General features: G+C 43.9%; 1 protein-coding gene across 2 annotated transcripts; it reads right to left on the bottom strand.

Moving 5' to 3' along the window:
- Positions 1–255: 255 nt before the first annotated feature.
- Positions 256–18,201, bottom strand: agbl2 (AGBL carboxypeptidase 2). Of its 2 annotated transcripts, none has more exons than XM_088997237.1 (21): positions 18,075–18,201; positions 17,602–17,769; positions 17,393–17,500; positions 16,130–16,283; positions 15,815–16,064; positions 11,300–11,701; positions 9,932–10,074; positions 8,436–8,595; positions 8,222–8,348; positions 8,046–8,146; positions 7,857–7,960; positions 7,414–7,492; positions 7,190–7,291; positions 7,023–7,109; positions 4,947–5,039; positions 2,898–2,997; positions 2,146–2,451; positions 2,042–2,072; positions 1,772–1,971; positions 1,112–1,268; positions 256–364 (listed from the first exon to the last, which is right to left on the bottom strand). In XM_088997237.1, exons 1-21 carry the CDS (start codon positions 18,199–18,201, stop codon positions 271–273), a joined length of 3,093 nt encoding a protein of 1,030 aa, XP_088853363.1. In that variant the 3' UTR covers positions 256–270. The 2 variants fall into 2 exon arrangements, with proteins under 2 accessions (XP_088853363.1, XP_088853362.1); XM_088997236.1 differs by having other exon boundaries at positions 2,146–2,454; positions 18,075–18,186.
- Between the last annotated feature and the right edge of the window lie 105 nt (positions 18,202–18,306).

The raw sequence follows: 18,306 nt of genomic DNA, 5'->3' as shown, positions 1-18,306 counted from the left end.
TATTCTCAATATTGCACTTTTTTGTATCATGTCAGTTTCAGACATTTAAATCAAATTGTCAAGTTATGTTGGTATCGGTCGCAACGCAGCACATAAAATGTCATGAGCAGCGGTGATATCCTGTTAACTAGAAGCTTTCAAATGTTCCTTTATGTCCATTCCACGATGTTCCATTGCCGCAGGTCAGGAGGGTCTTGTACCCCTCTGGAGCAGTGCCTTTCCTGACGTAATCTTTCTGAGTTAGGGCCCTGATTTCCTCAGACACGACACTCACCTCTGGTGCCACTCTGTGGACGTGGACGTCTTCCTGACATGGGGTAAAACACTCTTTGGTCCTTTGTCTTCTGAAGTTGAATTATTGAGTCTGAAGAAAATGAAAAAAGATGCACATGTTTGCTTAACCATGCAACCTTGAAAGAGTGGGATGCCTACCTTCAAAAGCAGAAACACAAACAACCAAATGAAACCGTGTTCTCACACAAACCATCACCATAGCACGATACTGTGTATTGCTGGTGAAACTGCAGCTCAGTGAGTATATAAATCATGACGTACTGTGCCATTATTGGTGTTAGGGCGGACCAAGGGGGTTACGGATTTCACATTCTCTGCACACCGGACACTTTGGTGGCAGAAACGAGACTTAACTTAGATATAGAATAGGTAAAAGCAGGTCTGAGTTGTGGTAGGATGTGGTGTCATGCAATTTTGGTGGATTTAGTTGAGGCGCAGGCAGGCAAACTCTGAGCTCCGATGAGATGTATGGTAGATGCTATCCTAGTTTATTAGATTTCAAAGAATGGTACATGTAACGGGCTGTGGCTTCAGGCCAGTGATTGCCATCTCATCAAGTGTCTTGGTCAAGCAAAATACATTGAAAAAAAGAAGCGTGGTCAATAATTGAGAAAAAATGATGACACAAAGAATGACAGCAAGCTAATACAGTAAAGTCTCGTTATATCGATATCGGATATATCGATAGTCCCGGTTATATCGATACTATTTCTATGCACGCACGGAGAAAATTACATGCAAACAGGGTCGGATATATCGATAGTCCCGGTTATATCGATATTTTTTCGGACTCCCTTGAATATCGATATAACGAGACTTTACTGTACATCTATTCCCAATGATGAAAAAAAGGTCTGCATACCTTAGTACAGGCACAAAAAAACGAGGGTTGGAAATAGGCTTCCTCTGACAGATTTCTGAGATGAGATTTCGACGGTTCAGCTCTCGAAACGGTAGATGTTTCAGCAAACCCACTAAATGCAAGAAAAGAATAATCAAACGTATACCAGGGGAAACCACATCACAGAGCAGCATACTTTATAATGTAGTCGTTGGTTTACACCGCTACAAACTTTAATCACAATTATAATGCACCGATACATTATCCGAGCCGCTTATCGTCACAAGCGGTCCAGGCATTTTGGAGCCTATCTTTGGACAGCAGGCGGGGCACACAATGAAGTGGTTGGCAGATAAACATATGGCAAAGATTTACATCATATTTCTAAGTAACTACTGATCTATTAGCTATCTATTTGAGTTACTTCCGGGTTGAGTGAACGCTGGCGCGTGTGGCTGCCGCTGCTCACCCACTGTAAAACTTATCCTGTGACTGTAAAGTGACCTTGAGAGTTTTGAAAGGCGCTTAGAAATGAAATAGATTATTATTATTACTCTTGTAAACAAATGTGTTACGGAACAGCACTTGTACTGGATTCTGTTCAAATGTACAGCTATGTTGATATAAAAGACTAACCTTCTGCAAAGGCCTGTTCCTCTCTCTCATTTTGCCATTTGGTGTTGGGTATGTCATCAAGTACAGAGGATGAATCCTGGTGGACATAGTAGCGGTTTGGCGTCATTGAAGAATTTCGGTCTCTGAAATGATTATTATCATTCTTGGTGCTTGATGGCAGGTGCCTTGTGGGAACAATGTCAAACATGGGACGACGAAGGCTGAGAAGAAAAAGGCATTGGTGACACTGACTGAACTAACTGTACCTGTCATCGATGGTCCAAGTTTTACCTGTCAGATGTCGCATTGACGGGTAACAGGCCTAAAAAAGCAAGTAGTTTAAAAAACGTGGAACTTGTGCATGTGCAAAACAAATCCAATAATTTACCACTCACGGGACACGCATTGCGGTTGCTGATGACGATGAGGATCGTGCTGCGGTTGTTGCTGCAGCTGATGGTGGTTATGGTGCTGTTCCTGATGTGGATGATGTTGGGGATGATAACTGTGATGTTGATGACGATAATGTTGATGGTGATGTTGCTGCTGCGGAAAGTTATGTTGCTGTAGATGATGATACTGATGATGATGACGAATCGGTTGCTGGACAGGGTATAAGAATCTTGGAGGACGTCGAAGGAGAGCACTCAAGTGCAGAAGCTTTGATGAGTATCTCCATTGTGCCCTGTCTCTTTGTTGGTCTGCTTTAAGAAAATGTCAAGACACACAATTATGAAATTTTACATTTCAATACCTGCGATAGGGCTTGACCCAGTTCAGGATGTATCCTGAATAATCATCCTCATCATCCTCATCATAAATTTTATTTCAAGCGCATTTCAAAGCTCTCAAGGACACTTTACAGTCACAGACAAGCATAGATACGATACTAAATAACATACAATTATAAATAGAATACAATCAATAAAATACAAATATAAATGGAAACAAGAGATAGAGCTACACAGAAAATGCAATTTTAAATAGGTGCCCAAAGACAGCTGGGATAAGACTCCATCCAGCAGGCCCGCGAACCTCGGGAGGATTAAAGGATGAGGAAATGTATATCTGGATGGATGGACATTCCACTGCGTTTTTATGGCTTACATTCCTTTTGTCTATTTCTGAATGTATGTTCAAAACGCACCTATTGGAGGTGAAATGCCTGCAAAAGGTTTGATGTTCGAAGATGCCCTTTTCTTGCGACACGCCTCTGCTTCTGCTCTACTTTCTTCTCGGCAATTAGCCTAAAACAGCACAGGAGAAAATTTCGATTTAAATTTCATCTAATAATGAACGCATAAAAATAACCAAATGCGGTAGCTTGACTTATGAGTGCAACTCAAGGTTTTTAAAGTTTCAAATCCTCATTTAGTCGATTTTTTGTTTGCTTTGTGTGTGCAACTCACCAAGGCCAAAATGTCCGCACAGCTTCTTAGCTCTCACTCACAATTTGCGATGCAAGTAAAGTTAGTGGCCAGCTCAGTCGCAAACAAATTTGCATCTTAAATCTAGGCATGCACTGTTGTACTTGGATATGGTCAATACATTATATATTATTATGTATATTAACCATAATTTAGTACTGTATTTAACAACATTTCTCTGCAAACCTACGCCATCATGAGTTGTTTGCATTATCTTTAAAAGAGGTGGCTAAAAAGTAACTAGTGGGATAATTACTTGATGGGATCTGCACAATATTATTGCTAATATGGTTAATAGTGCACTTTGCTGTACATTAACTGCCTTGAATAGGAAGCATCTTCAGCAAGCTACAATAAAGAGGGTACAGAGCCTTGCACAACTAGTTTGGATTGAAGATGAGTCAAAACTAAAGTTGAGAGTAAGAATCTAAATTTAAAGAACAGACACCTCCCGACATAGTTGCGTCCATAATTTGTCAAATCACTTCTACTGACTGCATTTTAGGAAGATTCCACTGCATGTATCTATATTTTTAGTTTTTGAAATTCACGCTGAATATTCAAGGAGTCTTGTTTTTGAGTTGATGACGATACAGTATGGGAAGTGACGTATCCTTAGGAACTCCCTGAGTTGTTGACATTGTGGATTGAGCGAGAAAGCGACACACAGGAGATTTTGAGTGCATTTTTGGTACTTTGTTTTGCCCGAAAACACCGTGTTGAGCACACAATTAGAAGGAAAATTACATCAATAATGTGATGATGAATCGTTGTGTGGCAGCCAATTGCGGTAACACGCATAAAGAAGGTGTAAGTTTACACAAATTCCCAGCGGACAAACCAGCCATTTGGCCGGAATGGGAAAGACAAGTCTAACGATCCTGAGCAGGGTGGAAGGCCACAAAACATTCATGTTTGTAGTGCTCATTTTGAGGAAGATTGTTTCGAAAGGAAAGTGTCCTCAACAACAAATGGAACAGGCGCGCCGCCCACAACCAAAATACCCCGCACAGGGTTTGCCAAATGTGAGAGGTCCAGGGTAAGTGTATTCTAGTCTAGAATTCTAAAATGTGCTTTGATCCATATACATACAATCGTGGGAAATTGAACCTTCAAATCGGTCTTGGTGCTCTGTACTGGTTAATTGGTAATCATGGTAAATCCGGAATCAGCTAGTAATGCAGAACCATAAAATATGTTCGCTCCATTGGATACAATAATATTGTTGCCATTACCCCATATCGTAACATTGATATGATGACGTGGACAGAGACACCGGTTTCGTCGCTTGCATCTGGCTCGAATTGATACGGAAGGACTTCTTTAATCGATAGCAAACCACTCATGCTTTCCTGTTCAGAACTATTTGAATCAAATTCATAATTGGATGAAGAACAAGAAAGCATCTTCTCCGAATCTGACATCTGTTTTGTTTTGATTCTGGAGCAAGGCAGTTTGTGGACCAGGATCGCCTGATTCCCCCGGAAGTTTCCCAATATGACGTCACGAACATGGGGGCAGGAGTTTCTGAATCTCGCCAGTTTTTAACTCATTAGTGGCAGTTTTGGGCAACTTTAAGTCATTTTAATTGGTGTTTTGCGTTTGACTAAAAATATCAGCCTGTGTGTTTTGGGTATTTTAGATGCTATAATTTTTTTTTTCTGATGTCAGTTAGGCACCACAAAATAGTGTCTGTTGTCCTTTAAAGCGAATTAATTTACAGTTAAAATGTTGCTAAATTGTATTAAGACACTTGTGATGAACATTACCTTGAGAGGTTCAAAGCCTTGCCAAAGGGTCACATGACTGATCCCCAGATAATCAGTAGTTGGTGCAGGAATCACACTTTTCCGCTCTTTAACCTTGAGAAGCAAAGGGTTGGTATGATTCAACTTCAAGAAAAATAATTCAATTTCTATTCAACTGCTTATATTATACTTTGTGGAGATGTGGTAAATGGAAAGATGTGTCTTTTTTACTTTCACACTCAACTTGACACAGCAACCATCAAGATACTTTCAACCGTCATGCCACTCATCTATTTGAACCCAGACTCATCTCAACTCCCTCCGCTCCATGAAAGTTACAGGTTCTTGGTGAATATCTCTCTCGTGCAGGTCATCATCCAGGCCCGCCAAGAATTCACCAGATAAAAAATATCTCCCATCATGATTTGCTTTGGTTTACCTCCAATTTCCAAAACAAGGTGAGAGGTCAGCTAATGTGACAAAGCAGGCCAACCAAGGATGCAATGAACCCCTAGACCATCTCAGCTAAGGTATGACAGGCACAGCTTCTAGCTACCTGGTCGTTCTAGCGACCATAGTGGGATGAAAGAAACTGCAGAATGGAGGCAGGGGTCCCACCAGATCCCTCCTCACATGATCTCTCCGGCACTAGAAACAGTGCCAACAGAGCTTTGGAACAGCGTTGAACCTTGCCGCGCTGGCAGGCGCCAGCCCGTGTCCGAGGATTTTATTTGAGGTCCAGACAGACAAACTTCATCCCCAATAGCGCGGTCTTCAGCCATCAGTGGGAAAGGTCATGGATGCCGGCAAAAGCCAGCCAGTACTGTGGGTCACAATTTGCCGGTAGAGTTATAACCAGGAGTGCAGTGTAGGCATTTTCAAACATGACGGCTAATTGGTTGACATGGCAGCCAGTGCTGCACACTTATGTTCAAAGGGAGGTCCCTTATTAATCTCAGTGGGTTGTGGCTTTTTAAGCCAGTGAACCAGCAAGACCCTCAATAAGGAATTTTGAGGGTTGGTTAGCGAGAAGAAAAATGTCAATGTGATATGTTGCCCAAGGAATGTGATTATGAGGTTGAGTTGACAATGAGGCTGTACACGCTATGCAAGATGCTTAAACTGGAGGTTATTCAGGCAGCTCTCAACATCTGCCATGGCCATCAAGATGTCCAAGTTGACAACGAGAGCAGCACCAAAAGGCCAAAAGGGATCAGCAGGGTTCCAAAAGGCCAAAAGGTCTGATCGCTTTCTTGAGCAGACTTGTACAAAGCTAAAATGATACCCGTGCACCAGTTCCATCTTGGAAAAGATGATGGCCTCTACCAGGTATGTGGAGAAGTCGTTTATATGCGGGACAAAATGTCAGCCGTGGGTCATGCTATTGCTGAGGTGACAGAAATCACCATGTGCGGGGGGGGAGGGCGTGGCCTGTTTGAGCAGCAGACGAATACCAGGCATTCCGTGAGTGGGGACTCCTCCTTGGTGACCATATTTGCTGAGTCGAGACAATGACAGGCAGCCAGCAGTATTGATGTGATGCTCCACACTATGCTCAGCCTTGACTGTGGAGATTGTGGGCTTGATGTCAAGAAATTCGGCAAGCACAGATCACTGGTAGCAAGCGTGTTTGACAGGCCAAACTCACCAACCTCTTCAAGAATGGGTGTGTAGCATTGATGAAGGAGCACTTCATAACATCTACAAGAAAAATCAATCAACGTAGTTTGGATCAAGCAGTGGTGTTGATGCAGAGGACATTACAAAGTCCCAGCTAGTGTGGTGTCCACAAAACCACACTATACTCTATACTCTTTGTCGTACTCTGTGCCATAAGTACGTACGTTTAGACAAATCAAAGAGCCTCAAAAGGAACACCATGAATGTATCATCCTGTCAACATCTGCCGCAGGCTCCAACAGAGCCATTGTTGTGGTTGTTGAGGCAACAATCGCTTCCACCGCATGAAAGTATATCCTACCATTCTGCGTTATTCTTCTCAGCTACAACTCAGCCTTGCTCTGGTAAAACCACAGCTACGTACGTCCCTGATGAATGTCACTCCACTCCCTCCATAACATATTATGTACGTCATACCTGCCATTTTCTCCCATATCTTCTCAGTGGTCTTTCTTGGATGCTCTCTTTTTGTTCATTCTCAATATCATGCTGACAATCAGGCTCCTGCAAAAGGTCCAAACATCCAATTGTTTGACATTTATCAATTATTGCACAGTAGATCAACAAAAGTAGTGCTATCTTACAATGTGGTGAGTAATGCTTTGGAGAACTTCAGGTTGCATCCTACTTTTCAGCCTGTCTCTTTCTTTGCGTGTCATTTTCTTCTTATTCTTTACTGGAGGTTGCTTTAGAGGAGATGTGCAGGAGATAAACACACCTTATATGTTATACTACATCTAAATCTGATTAGAAACGGGTGCTTTTGTTGAAACATTTCTCAATATGAGAAGATCATCATCAGAGGTACCTCTGCATGTACAGTTTGCGGCTGTGTGAGCAAATGCACTGGAAGCCCATCGGAATCAGAACTATCAGAACCACTGGTGCTGTAGAAACAGAAAAAAACATCACTTTCAAGATCAATTTAAGAACACAACGTGACTCGGAATATTCAGCATATCGGTATATGGATAGAATGTACTCACTCACATAAATATGTACGATAAAGTAAAACATTTAGCTTTACTTGATTTCTTTTTTTTGACAATTGTATATTTTTTGCAACAAAAAAGGTATCTTTCTTTGTGCGCATTTGCACTTAATTACCCACATTTTTGGGCCTCTTATTTTAGTTAGGAGGCAAAGAAAGACTTGGGAAATTCAAGATATTCACAGAAATATTTTGGAGTCATTTGTGGTACCTAGGTTTTATATATTGACAGCTCACAACTGAATATATTATTGTATTACCCAGATTCCAAATCAAAGACAGAAAAGTTGGTGTCCAATTCTTTGCCCAGTTCTCTGGCTTCATCTCTCAACATGGCTGTCAGTTGTTTTAGACAATAGGTCACCTGGAGCGGCACATTTAGACAATGAAATCAGATGCGTGTGTTCCGGGTCAAGTTAATTTTGATAAGATGGGTATAGTTTTCTTACCTTAGACGAATCTGGATCAAAATAGTCAAGTAAGGTGTCACAAAAGTAAAAGCCCAGGGACTTCAGGTCTTGAATGGTAAAATGCGTTCCCTTTCTATCACCTGATGAAAAGTCATACTTGAAACACATTAAAAGGTACACACATAAAGCAACACTTTCAGAAAGTGCAAACTGACCCATTGTGGAACCACCAAAGGTAGCCTCCATGGTGTAACTGTTTTTGATACCAAGTCTCCACATGGCGACTCGCCCGGTTCCCTCTTTGCTTCTTTGCACCTGGAACTTACAGCTCTGGAAGCAAAACTATGGAAAAAGAGGATTCAGGGACTTGTGTTTGGAATTATGCGCATTTACACACCAAAGGAACAGCAATTTTGTGACAAATATTACCTTGTTTCTGATATTCTTGCTCAACATCAGAGGGAAAATTCTCTCCTGAAGCTTTGGAAAATCATCGTCTTGGTTGTTACAACCGTACATGAATACGTTGTTTTTACGGTTGTGGCCATGAAAGTCGCAATAGAGAACTACATCTGTCTGCTTCAACAGTCTGAGGAATTAAGATATTCACTTTAACCTCTGAGTTATTTCTTGATGGCTTTTCACTCAAAGTAAAATAGAGAAGGATAGCATGCAATTTGTGAATTAGCCCTCGTCTGTGGAGCGAATACAGTTATATCACAATATGCAACACACACAATATACAACAGAAGATCAGCAAACGTATCTTTCTTCATTCACTGCCATTCCCAAATTTATTCGGGAATTGAAAATATGACGTGGAGGGCCATTCCAGAATTAGTTTGGGTTTCTTTCTTGTGAGAGGTGCCGATATAGCGCTGGTCAGACCTCTGGCAATGTTTTCCCCTCCCATGAGGGGGCAGCATTTGCCATTTGTACAGCCACCCCCACTTGCACCTCATATTAATCCAGACCCATATAATTTAGGAATTAACTTTTTTTTCTGATGAAAGAAGTGAGACTAAGGCAGGGGTGCCAAAGTCATTTTTATGCCGCGGGCCACATTGTAGTTATGGTTTCCTCTCGAGGGCCGTTGAATTTGGGGATGGCATTAGAATGTTTAATCCCCTCCACATATTACATATAAAGCGCACAACAAATTAATTAATAAGTAGTTTTCAAATCTGAAGTCGAGAATCATGACTGTTATTGTGGTTTACATCCAAAAATATGAAATTTTAGTTCGGATTTTAGCAAGCATCATGGAATTTCACAAGTTTGATTTGCTTTCACGAGCTGAAAAAAATGATGTGGCGGGCCGGATTTGGCCCCCGGGCCTTGACTTTGACACCTGTGGTCTAAGGTTTCTTACGCTGGATTGAATGTTTACGTAGTCCTAAAACTCAGTATTCTGTGGGTCCTGCAATTTGAGTGAAAACAACAAAAACCCTGGCACTGGAGTGGACACACTTTTGCACGTCTGGCAAGGAATGAGATAATCTGCCATGAGAGCCATTTTATGTTTTGAAAAAATCTTGATCTGATTGAGATTCTCAATCTCAATCCACACAAATACAATGCAACTGGATTGATTACCAACAAAAACAAAGTGCTCCATTGTTTACACTGTCTCTGACATCAGCATAACTTGTAACTAATATTCAGGAAGGTGGAAATGTTCTCGAGTGACTTGGGCCAAATATCTGATTACAAAAATTATAATTTGCCAGAAAAGTAAGCATAGGGCACATAAAACAGACAACCATTCACAATTGCACATGTACACTGATGTTAAGTGGGGTCAAATATGCACTGCCTGCACAGAAGTCAGGTGAGTTAACCATTGCATCATCAGTGAGTATGTAAATTACCAGCTGGGGAAAAAAAACACCAAAAGATATGATACTCAATACAAAAATGCTCACTTTTCAACCATGTTCCGGGTGTGCCACACACATGGAAAGGAATCCCTGAGCGTTGTCTTGTAGTTCCTGTTGAGGTCCCTGCCTGCCAGAGAGCAGCGGTAATTCCCAACCACCACCCCATCTGGGTTCAGCATTGGCACCACCTGATGCATACGATGCGGTTGAAAAGTAGTGTCAAAGGCATGGCGAGAAGCACTGATATCAGAAATTGTTGGACTTTTGGTGAAGTCATAAAACAGGCAACAGAAAATAAGATTAAGAGCAAGTCACAGATTTTTTGAAATTGACAATCAGATGTATCCTTTCGATGAAAAGGTTTCTTCAGCCGTCATCTGTACTTCTTTGAAGGTGTCGGACGTTTCGCTTCTTATCCAAGATGCTTCTTCAGCGAATTAAAGTCTTACTGGTAGTTTCGGCCCTATATATATCCCTACTGTCCAGACATGGCGGTGCCGGACTCTGCTATGATAGGTCCCTGCTCTCAGGTTGGGGGGAGCAGAGGACTAGTCCCTGCGGCTCCACTGATTGCTCCTATTGTCCTGAATAACAACTGGCCTGATTGCCCTATTTGCTCTGGTATCACCTCATCAGCATTACTATTCCCATGTTGCCTAAGCAGGCTGTTGTACGAACGATGCAAATTGAACCTCACACCACCATATCGGTTTAGTAAAGGATTTAGCAGTTTTATGAAAATCGCTTCTTTTACCCCCCTTTTAAACCATCTATGTTCTTTCGCTAAGATTTTAACCTCATTGTCGTCAAATGAGTGGTTCCTAGTTTAGGCAGTACATATGTAATGGAGTTGTGCACTAGATTATTAAATTATGACGAAAGTGACGCAATGGCGCACACATATGCACCTAAAAGCTAGCAACCACTCATTTGACGACAATGAGGTTAAAATCTTCGCGAAAGAACATAGATGGTTTGAAAGGGGAGTAAAGGAACCTATCATAGCAGAGTCTGGCACCGCCATGCCTGGACAGTAGGGATATACAGTAAAGTCTCGTTATATCGATATCGGATATATCGATAGTCCCGGTTATATCGATACTATTTCTATGCACGCACGGAGAAAATTACATGCAAACAGGGTCGGATATATTGATAGTCCCGGTTATATCGATATTTTTTCGGACTCCCTTGAATATCGATATAACGAGACTTTACTGTATATATATATAGGACCAAAACTACCAGTAAGAATTTAGTTCGCTGAAGAAGCATCGTGGATAAGAAGCGAAGCGTCCGACACTATCAAAGAAGTACAGGTGACGGCTGAAGAAACCTTTTCATCGATGGACCACTCCTGTACGACTGATAGCTTACACAGACGTATAGATGTTAGCTTTGAAACTTTCCCACCTTAAAAACAAAAGTGTCTCGCAGAAGTTGCGCATCATCTGAGTTCCCCAGCAGGAAGTCCAGGAATCCCTCCATCAACCAGGAAGCATTGGTCTCTCCAGGGTGTACTCTGGCCGTGACCACCACAGCTTTCTTGGCTTTGCCCTCTTCTTCTTTTTCACCAGCACGTGATGTTACTGTTAGCACGTAGACTGCGTTTCCAGCTAGACTGTGACACAGGACCCGTACTTTGCAGTATGACCCCACTGCTGGGTTGGATGAAATGTGCCTGAGATAGCGCTGTAGGTGTGAGTAGGTATAGGGATAGCAGTGGGCAAGGTAGCAGGTATCGGATTCATACGGGAATTGGAGAGTCCATGTGAGGGAGTACAGGCTCCTTGCCTCATTGTTATCCTTTGCAGTCTGAATTGGGACAGACATGAAGTTCTATGAGACATCCCATTACTGTAGTGTTGAGCCCAGCTAACTTTTGATGCATACATCTCGAATAATGTTGCGGGTGAGCTGGTGTGTGTATACGTGTGCGTACATGTGTATAGTTTTAAAATATGGACTGGAACGTTGGGGATAAGATAGAAAAAATGCTAATACTTTAGGCATTCAGTTTGGGCAATACTGTACATCCTTATTTATATACCACGTTCACAACACGTGCATGCTCATATTTAAGCTTTGGCACAGTGCTCATAACCTTGTTGATACTGGAGTGTGGGAATGGACAACTTAACCGCTGGAGGGAGCCAAATATTTTACTCAGTACTACTGAATAATAATAATAATAATAATAATAATAATAAGAAGAAGAAGAAGAAGAAGAAGAAGAAGAAGAAGAAGAAGAAGACATTTTATTTTAAGCGCCTTGCAAATCTCTCAAGGACACTTGTGTGGCGCTAGACCTTTGAGCGTTGACACCGTAGACAGCCGCGCACCCAGTCTCGCACGTCTCTTTGCAGTCCCTTCCAGGAAAACCTTTTCGCCAGCATCTTGGTCGTGCCACGAATTCCAGGATGAGAAAGACTGTGCAGAGAGTCGAACACCTTTCGCCGGAAAGAGTCGGGAACCAGTGGTCGAGGGACGCCGTCGGACTGGACACACAGGATTGTGCAGCCAGAGGTATGTAGAGGGACAGCGATGATGTTGGAATCGGTGGCATGGTCGGCCAGACCTTCTCGTACCTGAGCTGCTGCCATCTCATCGTAGTCAAGACCGTCGGGAAACTGGATCGCGTTGATCTCACCTCCAGAAAGGGCATCTGCGACCTCGTTCTGAGCCCCCTGGACGTGGCGAAACTCAAGGTCAAATTGCGAGAGGTAGTCCAAGTGCCTAACTTCTCGCTCCAGGTACTTTGTCGACGCCGAGGGGATGGCGGAGAGGAGTGGCTTGTGGTCGGTATAGATGATGACGCGTCCACCCTCGATGAAGTGCCGGAAGTGCTTCACGCTGAGATAGACACCAAGAAGTTCCCGGCCAAAGGTGGAGTATCGGCGTTCGGCCGGCTGGAGGGCCTTGGAGAAAAAAGCGATGGGTCGACAGTCACCATTGAGGCCGTCGTGGAGAACCGCACCGATTGCAACCGTGGAGGCGTCAACCATGAGAGACAACTGACCATCGGGGCTTGGGTGGGCTAGGAGTGTTGCATCAGCCACGAGATCCTTCAGCCGTTGAAAAGCCTTCAATTGCTCGGAGGAGAGGTCGACGGGAACGTGCTTCTTCCTGTTGCCAGTCAGCGAGTTTAGTGGCAGGGCAACCTCAGCACAGTTCGGGATGAAGCGTCGGTAGAAGTTTACCATCCCGAGGAATCGTTGTAATTGGGTTACCGTCCTGGGTGTGGGAAAATCATGGATGGCCTGCACCTTGCCGGGTAGAGGGCGTACTCCTTTGCCATCGACTAGGTGACCAAGGAACTTGACCATGGATTGGCCAAAAACGCACTTGTCGGAGTTGACGACCAGACCGTGCTCGTCCAGACGCTTGAAAACCGTTTCCAGGTGCTGCAGGTGCTCGTCTTGGGAGTTGCTGGCGATGAGGATGTCATCGATGTAGGCACAACAGAAGTCAAGACCGCGCAGTACCGAGTCGATGAAGCGTTGAAAAGTCTGCGCGGCGTTCCGGAGGCCAAATGGCATGCGGAGCAACTCAAACGAGCCAAATGGGGTGGTGACGGCCGTCTTCGAAACATCCTCTTTCGCGACAGGGATCTGGTGGTAGGCTCTCACCAGATCGATGGTGGAGAACACCGTTTGTCCGTGGAGGAATGACACACAGTCGTGGATGTGAGGAAGAGGATAGCGGTCAGGAACTGTGACGAAATTCAGTGCTCGGAAGTCACCGCAGGGACGCCAGTCGCCTGCCTTCGCCTTGGGGACCATGTGCAGCGGGGAGGCCCATTTGCTGTCCGATGGACGGATAATACCAAGCTGAAGCATGTGGTTGAATTCGGCTTCAACAATCCGTTGTTTTGCCGGGGCAAGGCGGCGAAAACGTTGAAACTTCGCGGGACCAGTGGTCACAATGTGGTGAACAACGTCGGGAGCAGGTAGAGTCGTCCGACTGGGGTTGGTCAGGTCGGGGAATCGTCGAAGGAGCGTGAGAAATGGAGAAGATGAAGGAGATGGTACATGCGAGAGATGAAGAAGCGCAGGGTTGCCCGTCCTACCATGCACGGACAGGCCGGTCGTCTCATCAGTCAACCTCTTCCTGCGGATGTTGACGGACAGATCAAACCTGTGCAGGAAGTTCGCGCCAAGGATGGGGTGAGGAACATCGGCAATGGTGAAGATAAAAGGGAAGGAGCGACGTAGGCCCAAGTCGAGGTTGAGAAACCGTTGGCCATACGTCTTAATGGTGGTGCGGTTGGCAGCTTGCAGGGACACTCCAGCGTCAGGGTACCAGCGCTCCGCAGGGGAAGGTGGCAGAACGCTGATGTCAGCAGCCGAGTCCACCATGAATCGTCTTCCCGATGTGCGGTCGCGGACATAAATGATGTGGCTGGTTGTGGAGGCGCCAGGCAAGTGGGAAGCCGTGTTCACTCCCTGGCTGGGCCGTTTCCCGACCTCTTGCACGGCTCACTGCATCGTTTGGCCCGGTCACCCCAATATTGGTGGTACCAGCACAGGTCGGGGTCCGCGCTGGATGGATTCCGGTCGCGGCTTGGGCTGCGCTCTCGAATGGAGCGGCGTCCGCGACTACGGCGGCGCTCTCGACTGTGGCTGCGTTCCCGGATTTCCGTTCGCAGGGCACGCATCTCGTCAACGAGCAGTTGCAGAGCATCAGTCGAGGGCCCTGGCGTCGGAGGACGCTGCATGGCAGAAACGGTAGGCTGCCCCGCGTACGCCTCCGCAACTTTGTCGGCGAGGGCGGCCAACTCCTGCAAGGTAGAGTCGGGTGGTGTGGTCGCCAGGGCTGCTTTGATCCTCGGGGGCAGCTTCTCTATGAAGACATGCCGCAGGAAAGTCTGGTCCTTGAGGCTGTTGCCCGCCACCGTCTCGAGGCGTTGCAGGAGCTGGGAGGGCCGGCTGTCCCCCAGCTCAACGTCATGCCTCAAGGCTACATACCTCTGGTGTTCCGTGAGGGTGGTCTGCCTCAGGATTTCCTGTTTCAGGGCAGATTAAGGATTTTCAGCCGGAGGATCGAAGATGACTCGCCGCACACGGCCAGCCAACTCCGGAGTGAGGGCAGCGATCGCATAGTGGAATTTGGTGATCTCCTGGGTGATGCCACGGTTGACGAATTGGGAGTCCACCACTTGGAACCAGAGGTCCATGTCATTGTGCCAGGGGGGGGGAAGTTTGAGGGAGACGGCGGAAATCTGGTCTCTTTCCATTCGGAGAGTTGATTGGGCTGAGGAGGAGGGAAAAAAAATGCTCCTGGCTGGCTCGCCAATACAGTCACAGACAAGCAGAGGTACTATAATAAATAAAATAGTCACAAAATAGAATACAATAAATAAAATACAATTACAAATAGAAACAAGAGAAAGAGCTACACAGAAAATGCAATTTTAAATAGGTGAGTTTTGAGATGAGATTTGAAGGTGGGAAGAGAATCGATGTTACGAATGTTGGGAGGAAGTGAGTTCCAGAGTTTGGGGGCAGAGCAGCTGAAAGCTGAAGAGCACACTAGGGCCATGCATAGCTGAGCGATATGATGCTTCAGGAAGATGACAGAAATAAGCTGACATAAAATGTTGTTTGTCATCAGCAGCAAACTGCGTGTTTGAAGATTGATTTAATGGCCTATGGACCACTAGTTGCTCATCTCTGCTGCAGTGTACTGTCTAATTGTTTACCAGTTTGGATGCCCAACTGCATTCCACTTCATGTACAATGTTAGATGAAATATTGATCTTGATTCCAACACATGTGCTATTACACCATCTGTAATTAGTTTCAACGTCTCTTCTGCTAGCAGTTTTCCCACAGGTAAAATCTCAGTTTACCATAGCTCAAAACCAGTGGAACCATGTGAGGATGATTTGAAATGTGATCATTCCTGACCTTAACCCAAGCCACGTACCTGACTGCGGTAGTATGTGATGTTGGAGCCGATACGTTTCCAACCAACGGCACTCTCCGCAGCAGCTCTCTCGGAGTAGAACAAAGGCTTCATGCCCTGGGAGTAGAGGCTGCGACGCTTCATCAAGTTGACTATAGTCAGGCGATAGTTCACCCCAGCCCTCATGTTCCTGACTCTGAAGTAAAACCACTGCGTATGCTTGCTGGTGTACAAATCTGTGCGCAGGGTGAGTTCATAATCATAGGGACCCCTGAGCAAGAGACGACACATTTGATTTGGGTAACCACAAAGTAAAAATGATGACCGAAGACTCACACTTGTACAGCTTTCTGAAGGTTTCCACTCTCAAATCGGGATTCAAACTCAAGTGAGAGGTCGGTTTGGTTGACATCATGAGACGATGAGGTGCTGTTCACAGAAACTCGAGAACCTCCAACACGAGAGCAAGTGAAGTAGGAACATTTATCGGCTGAAAAAGAATGAGAAACAAGACATTAGAATATGTTTTTCAAATATTTTCTTGTAAAAAAAAATATTTTATTGTCGCTATTTAAAGCAGATTTGATGCATCAGCTGCCAACTTCGTTTTGTTTAAATTAGGTGGAGAACCATGACAGCAATCTCCTCTTTCACGCATAGTTAATACGCATGTCAGCATGCCTCTATTTTTTTTCATAATTGTCGTTGTGACATTTTGTTCTCTCACAGGGCACACTGAGATCTAATTTTCATGAGTATTTCCGCCCGGTGTCAAAAAAAGTATTGTGACAAACCACTTGTTTTTGTCCAAATTAGTAGTTAACAAGATAACAGAACGAAACCCCAGTCATTCAATGTTTCTGGTCGACAAACACGAGACACTTCATTAGGAACACCTGCTCAATAAACAATGCGAGTGCATCAGAAGACTCTGGCTCTACAACATTTTGACTGAGGTATTATCTGAACAATGTTTGATGTTGATATTTATTAAATACCAACATCTACTTTTAATATTTTATTGGCCGTATTTCTCTCCATACATTGTTCTTGCAACATATGGGAATAGCCTCTTCTGATTAATATCTCAAAACATGTTAAAAGCAGTATGTCCTTTATGAAAATGTACTTAATAGAGCTCTTATGGGCTCTTATTTGATTTGGCCAGTGAATGTCTGTTATTCACAATTTGCATACATTTTACACCTGACAACTTAATCTTTAATCCCGATTTATGGCTATTAGTTTGATACACATTTGTTTTAAACCATTTTTCTCAAATTATGTTACTATCAAAGAATTATATATGTATGAGTAACTGTTTTTTTTTACATTTACATTACATTAGGAAACATAAATATAAATATAAATATATAGTAAATATAAATATGCAATACTTTATTTTCAGCTGTAAAGGTCTGCCAGTATTTACACTATCAAATGATAGTTTCAACAAAATGTCTTGAAATAGCATACCGTCCCATCATTATTAAACACCTTCGAGAACAGTCTATTCATGCAGCAGTCGGTGGTTACCTGGCGCCCACTCGCTGCACGTGATGACCCCTACCGAACAATAACGTTGACTCATGAATTTACCCTCGTCAATGCAATAGACAACTTGTCTGATCTCCTCCTCAGGTGGACAGGGTGTCTTCTCTTGGTCACTTGCATGGTAGAAAGGTTCAGGCTTTGGAGGCTCCCATTCTGTGATGCAGAAATGAATATTTAAGTGCCCATCATCAGATTTCTCATGGACTTTTCATGGTATTAAAGCATAAATCTCGCAGTGAGAATTGTCGCATTACCTATGTGATGAATTGCGTTACTGATGACCTCACACTCTACTGGCCAACGTGGGCAGGAGATAGATGGGAACTGAACCAGGTCCAGTGGTGCTCGTAGACTGAAAACTGGGCGTCCACCATTAAACTCTACACGCAGCTGCCTCGTTCGCAGTGTCTGACTAATCGATACTAAGGAAGCACAGAAACCATTATTCCCCCCTGCCCTGAGCTCTGATTCTCGGTCCTATCACTGTTTAAGTAGAGTGTTGGGATATGCATTTCTCATTAAGGCTGTCTATTATCTTTGCTTCACAAAACAAGTATGCTCATTTGTCTGCAGATTAACCTGAACACAAATGTATACAAAGGAGAATGTTTATTTAACAAATAATAACGCTCAAGCATTGAGCAAGAGGGCCGAGGGAATGTTTAAACTGATCATCAAAAAAAAATATCTACACCAGGGACAGTAAACGCAAAGGAAAACAGCTTACACTGCTTTTTCTCTGCGACATCCTCCTTTTCCTCCTCCTTGTTGGAGTCATTGGTGTCAGATTTGTCTAACTGGTAGGTGGTCCACCAATTTCTGATCACAGGCCGGGCCATGGCAGATGTTTTCATTGCCTGAATGGCAAAAATGTAAAGAATGCTTATGAGTACCAGTCGTTAGAAACTGTTAGAGAGCCATTTACTTGATATGCTATTTATTTTTAATTGTGCTATTGG

The sequence above is a fragment of the Hippocampus bargibanti genome, linkage group LG05, assembly GCF_051943395.1.
Source record: "Hippocampus bargibanti isolate YZ-2025 linkage group LG05, ASM5194339v1, whole genome shotgun sequence".
NCBI classification, from domain to species: Eukaryota; Metazoa; Chordata; class Actinopteri; order Syngnathiformes; family Syngnathidae; genus Hippocampus; species Hippocampus bargibanti.
The sequence above is the reverse complement of the archived record's forward strand: the minus strand, read 5'-3'. Positions and strand labels throughout refer to the sequence as shown.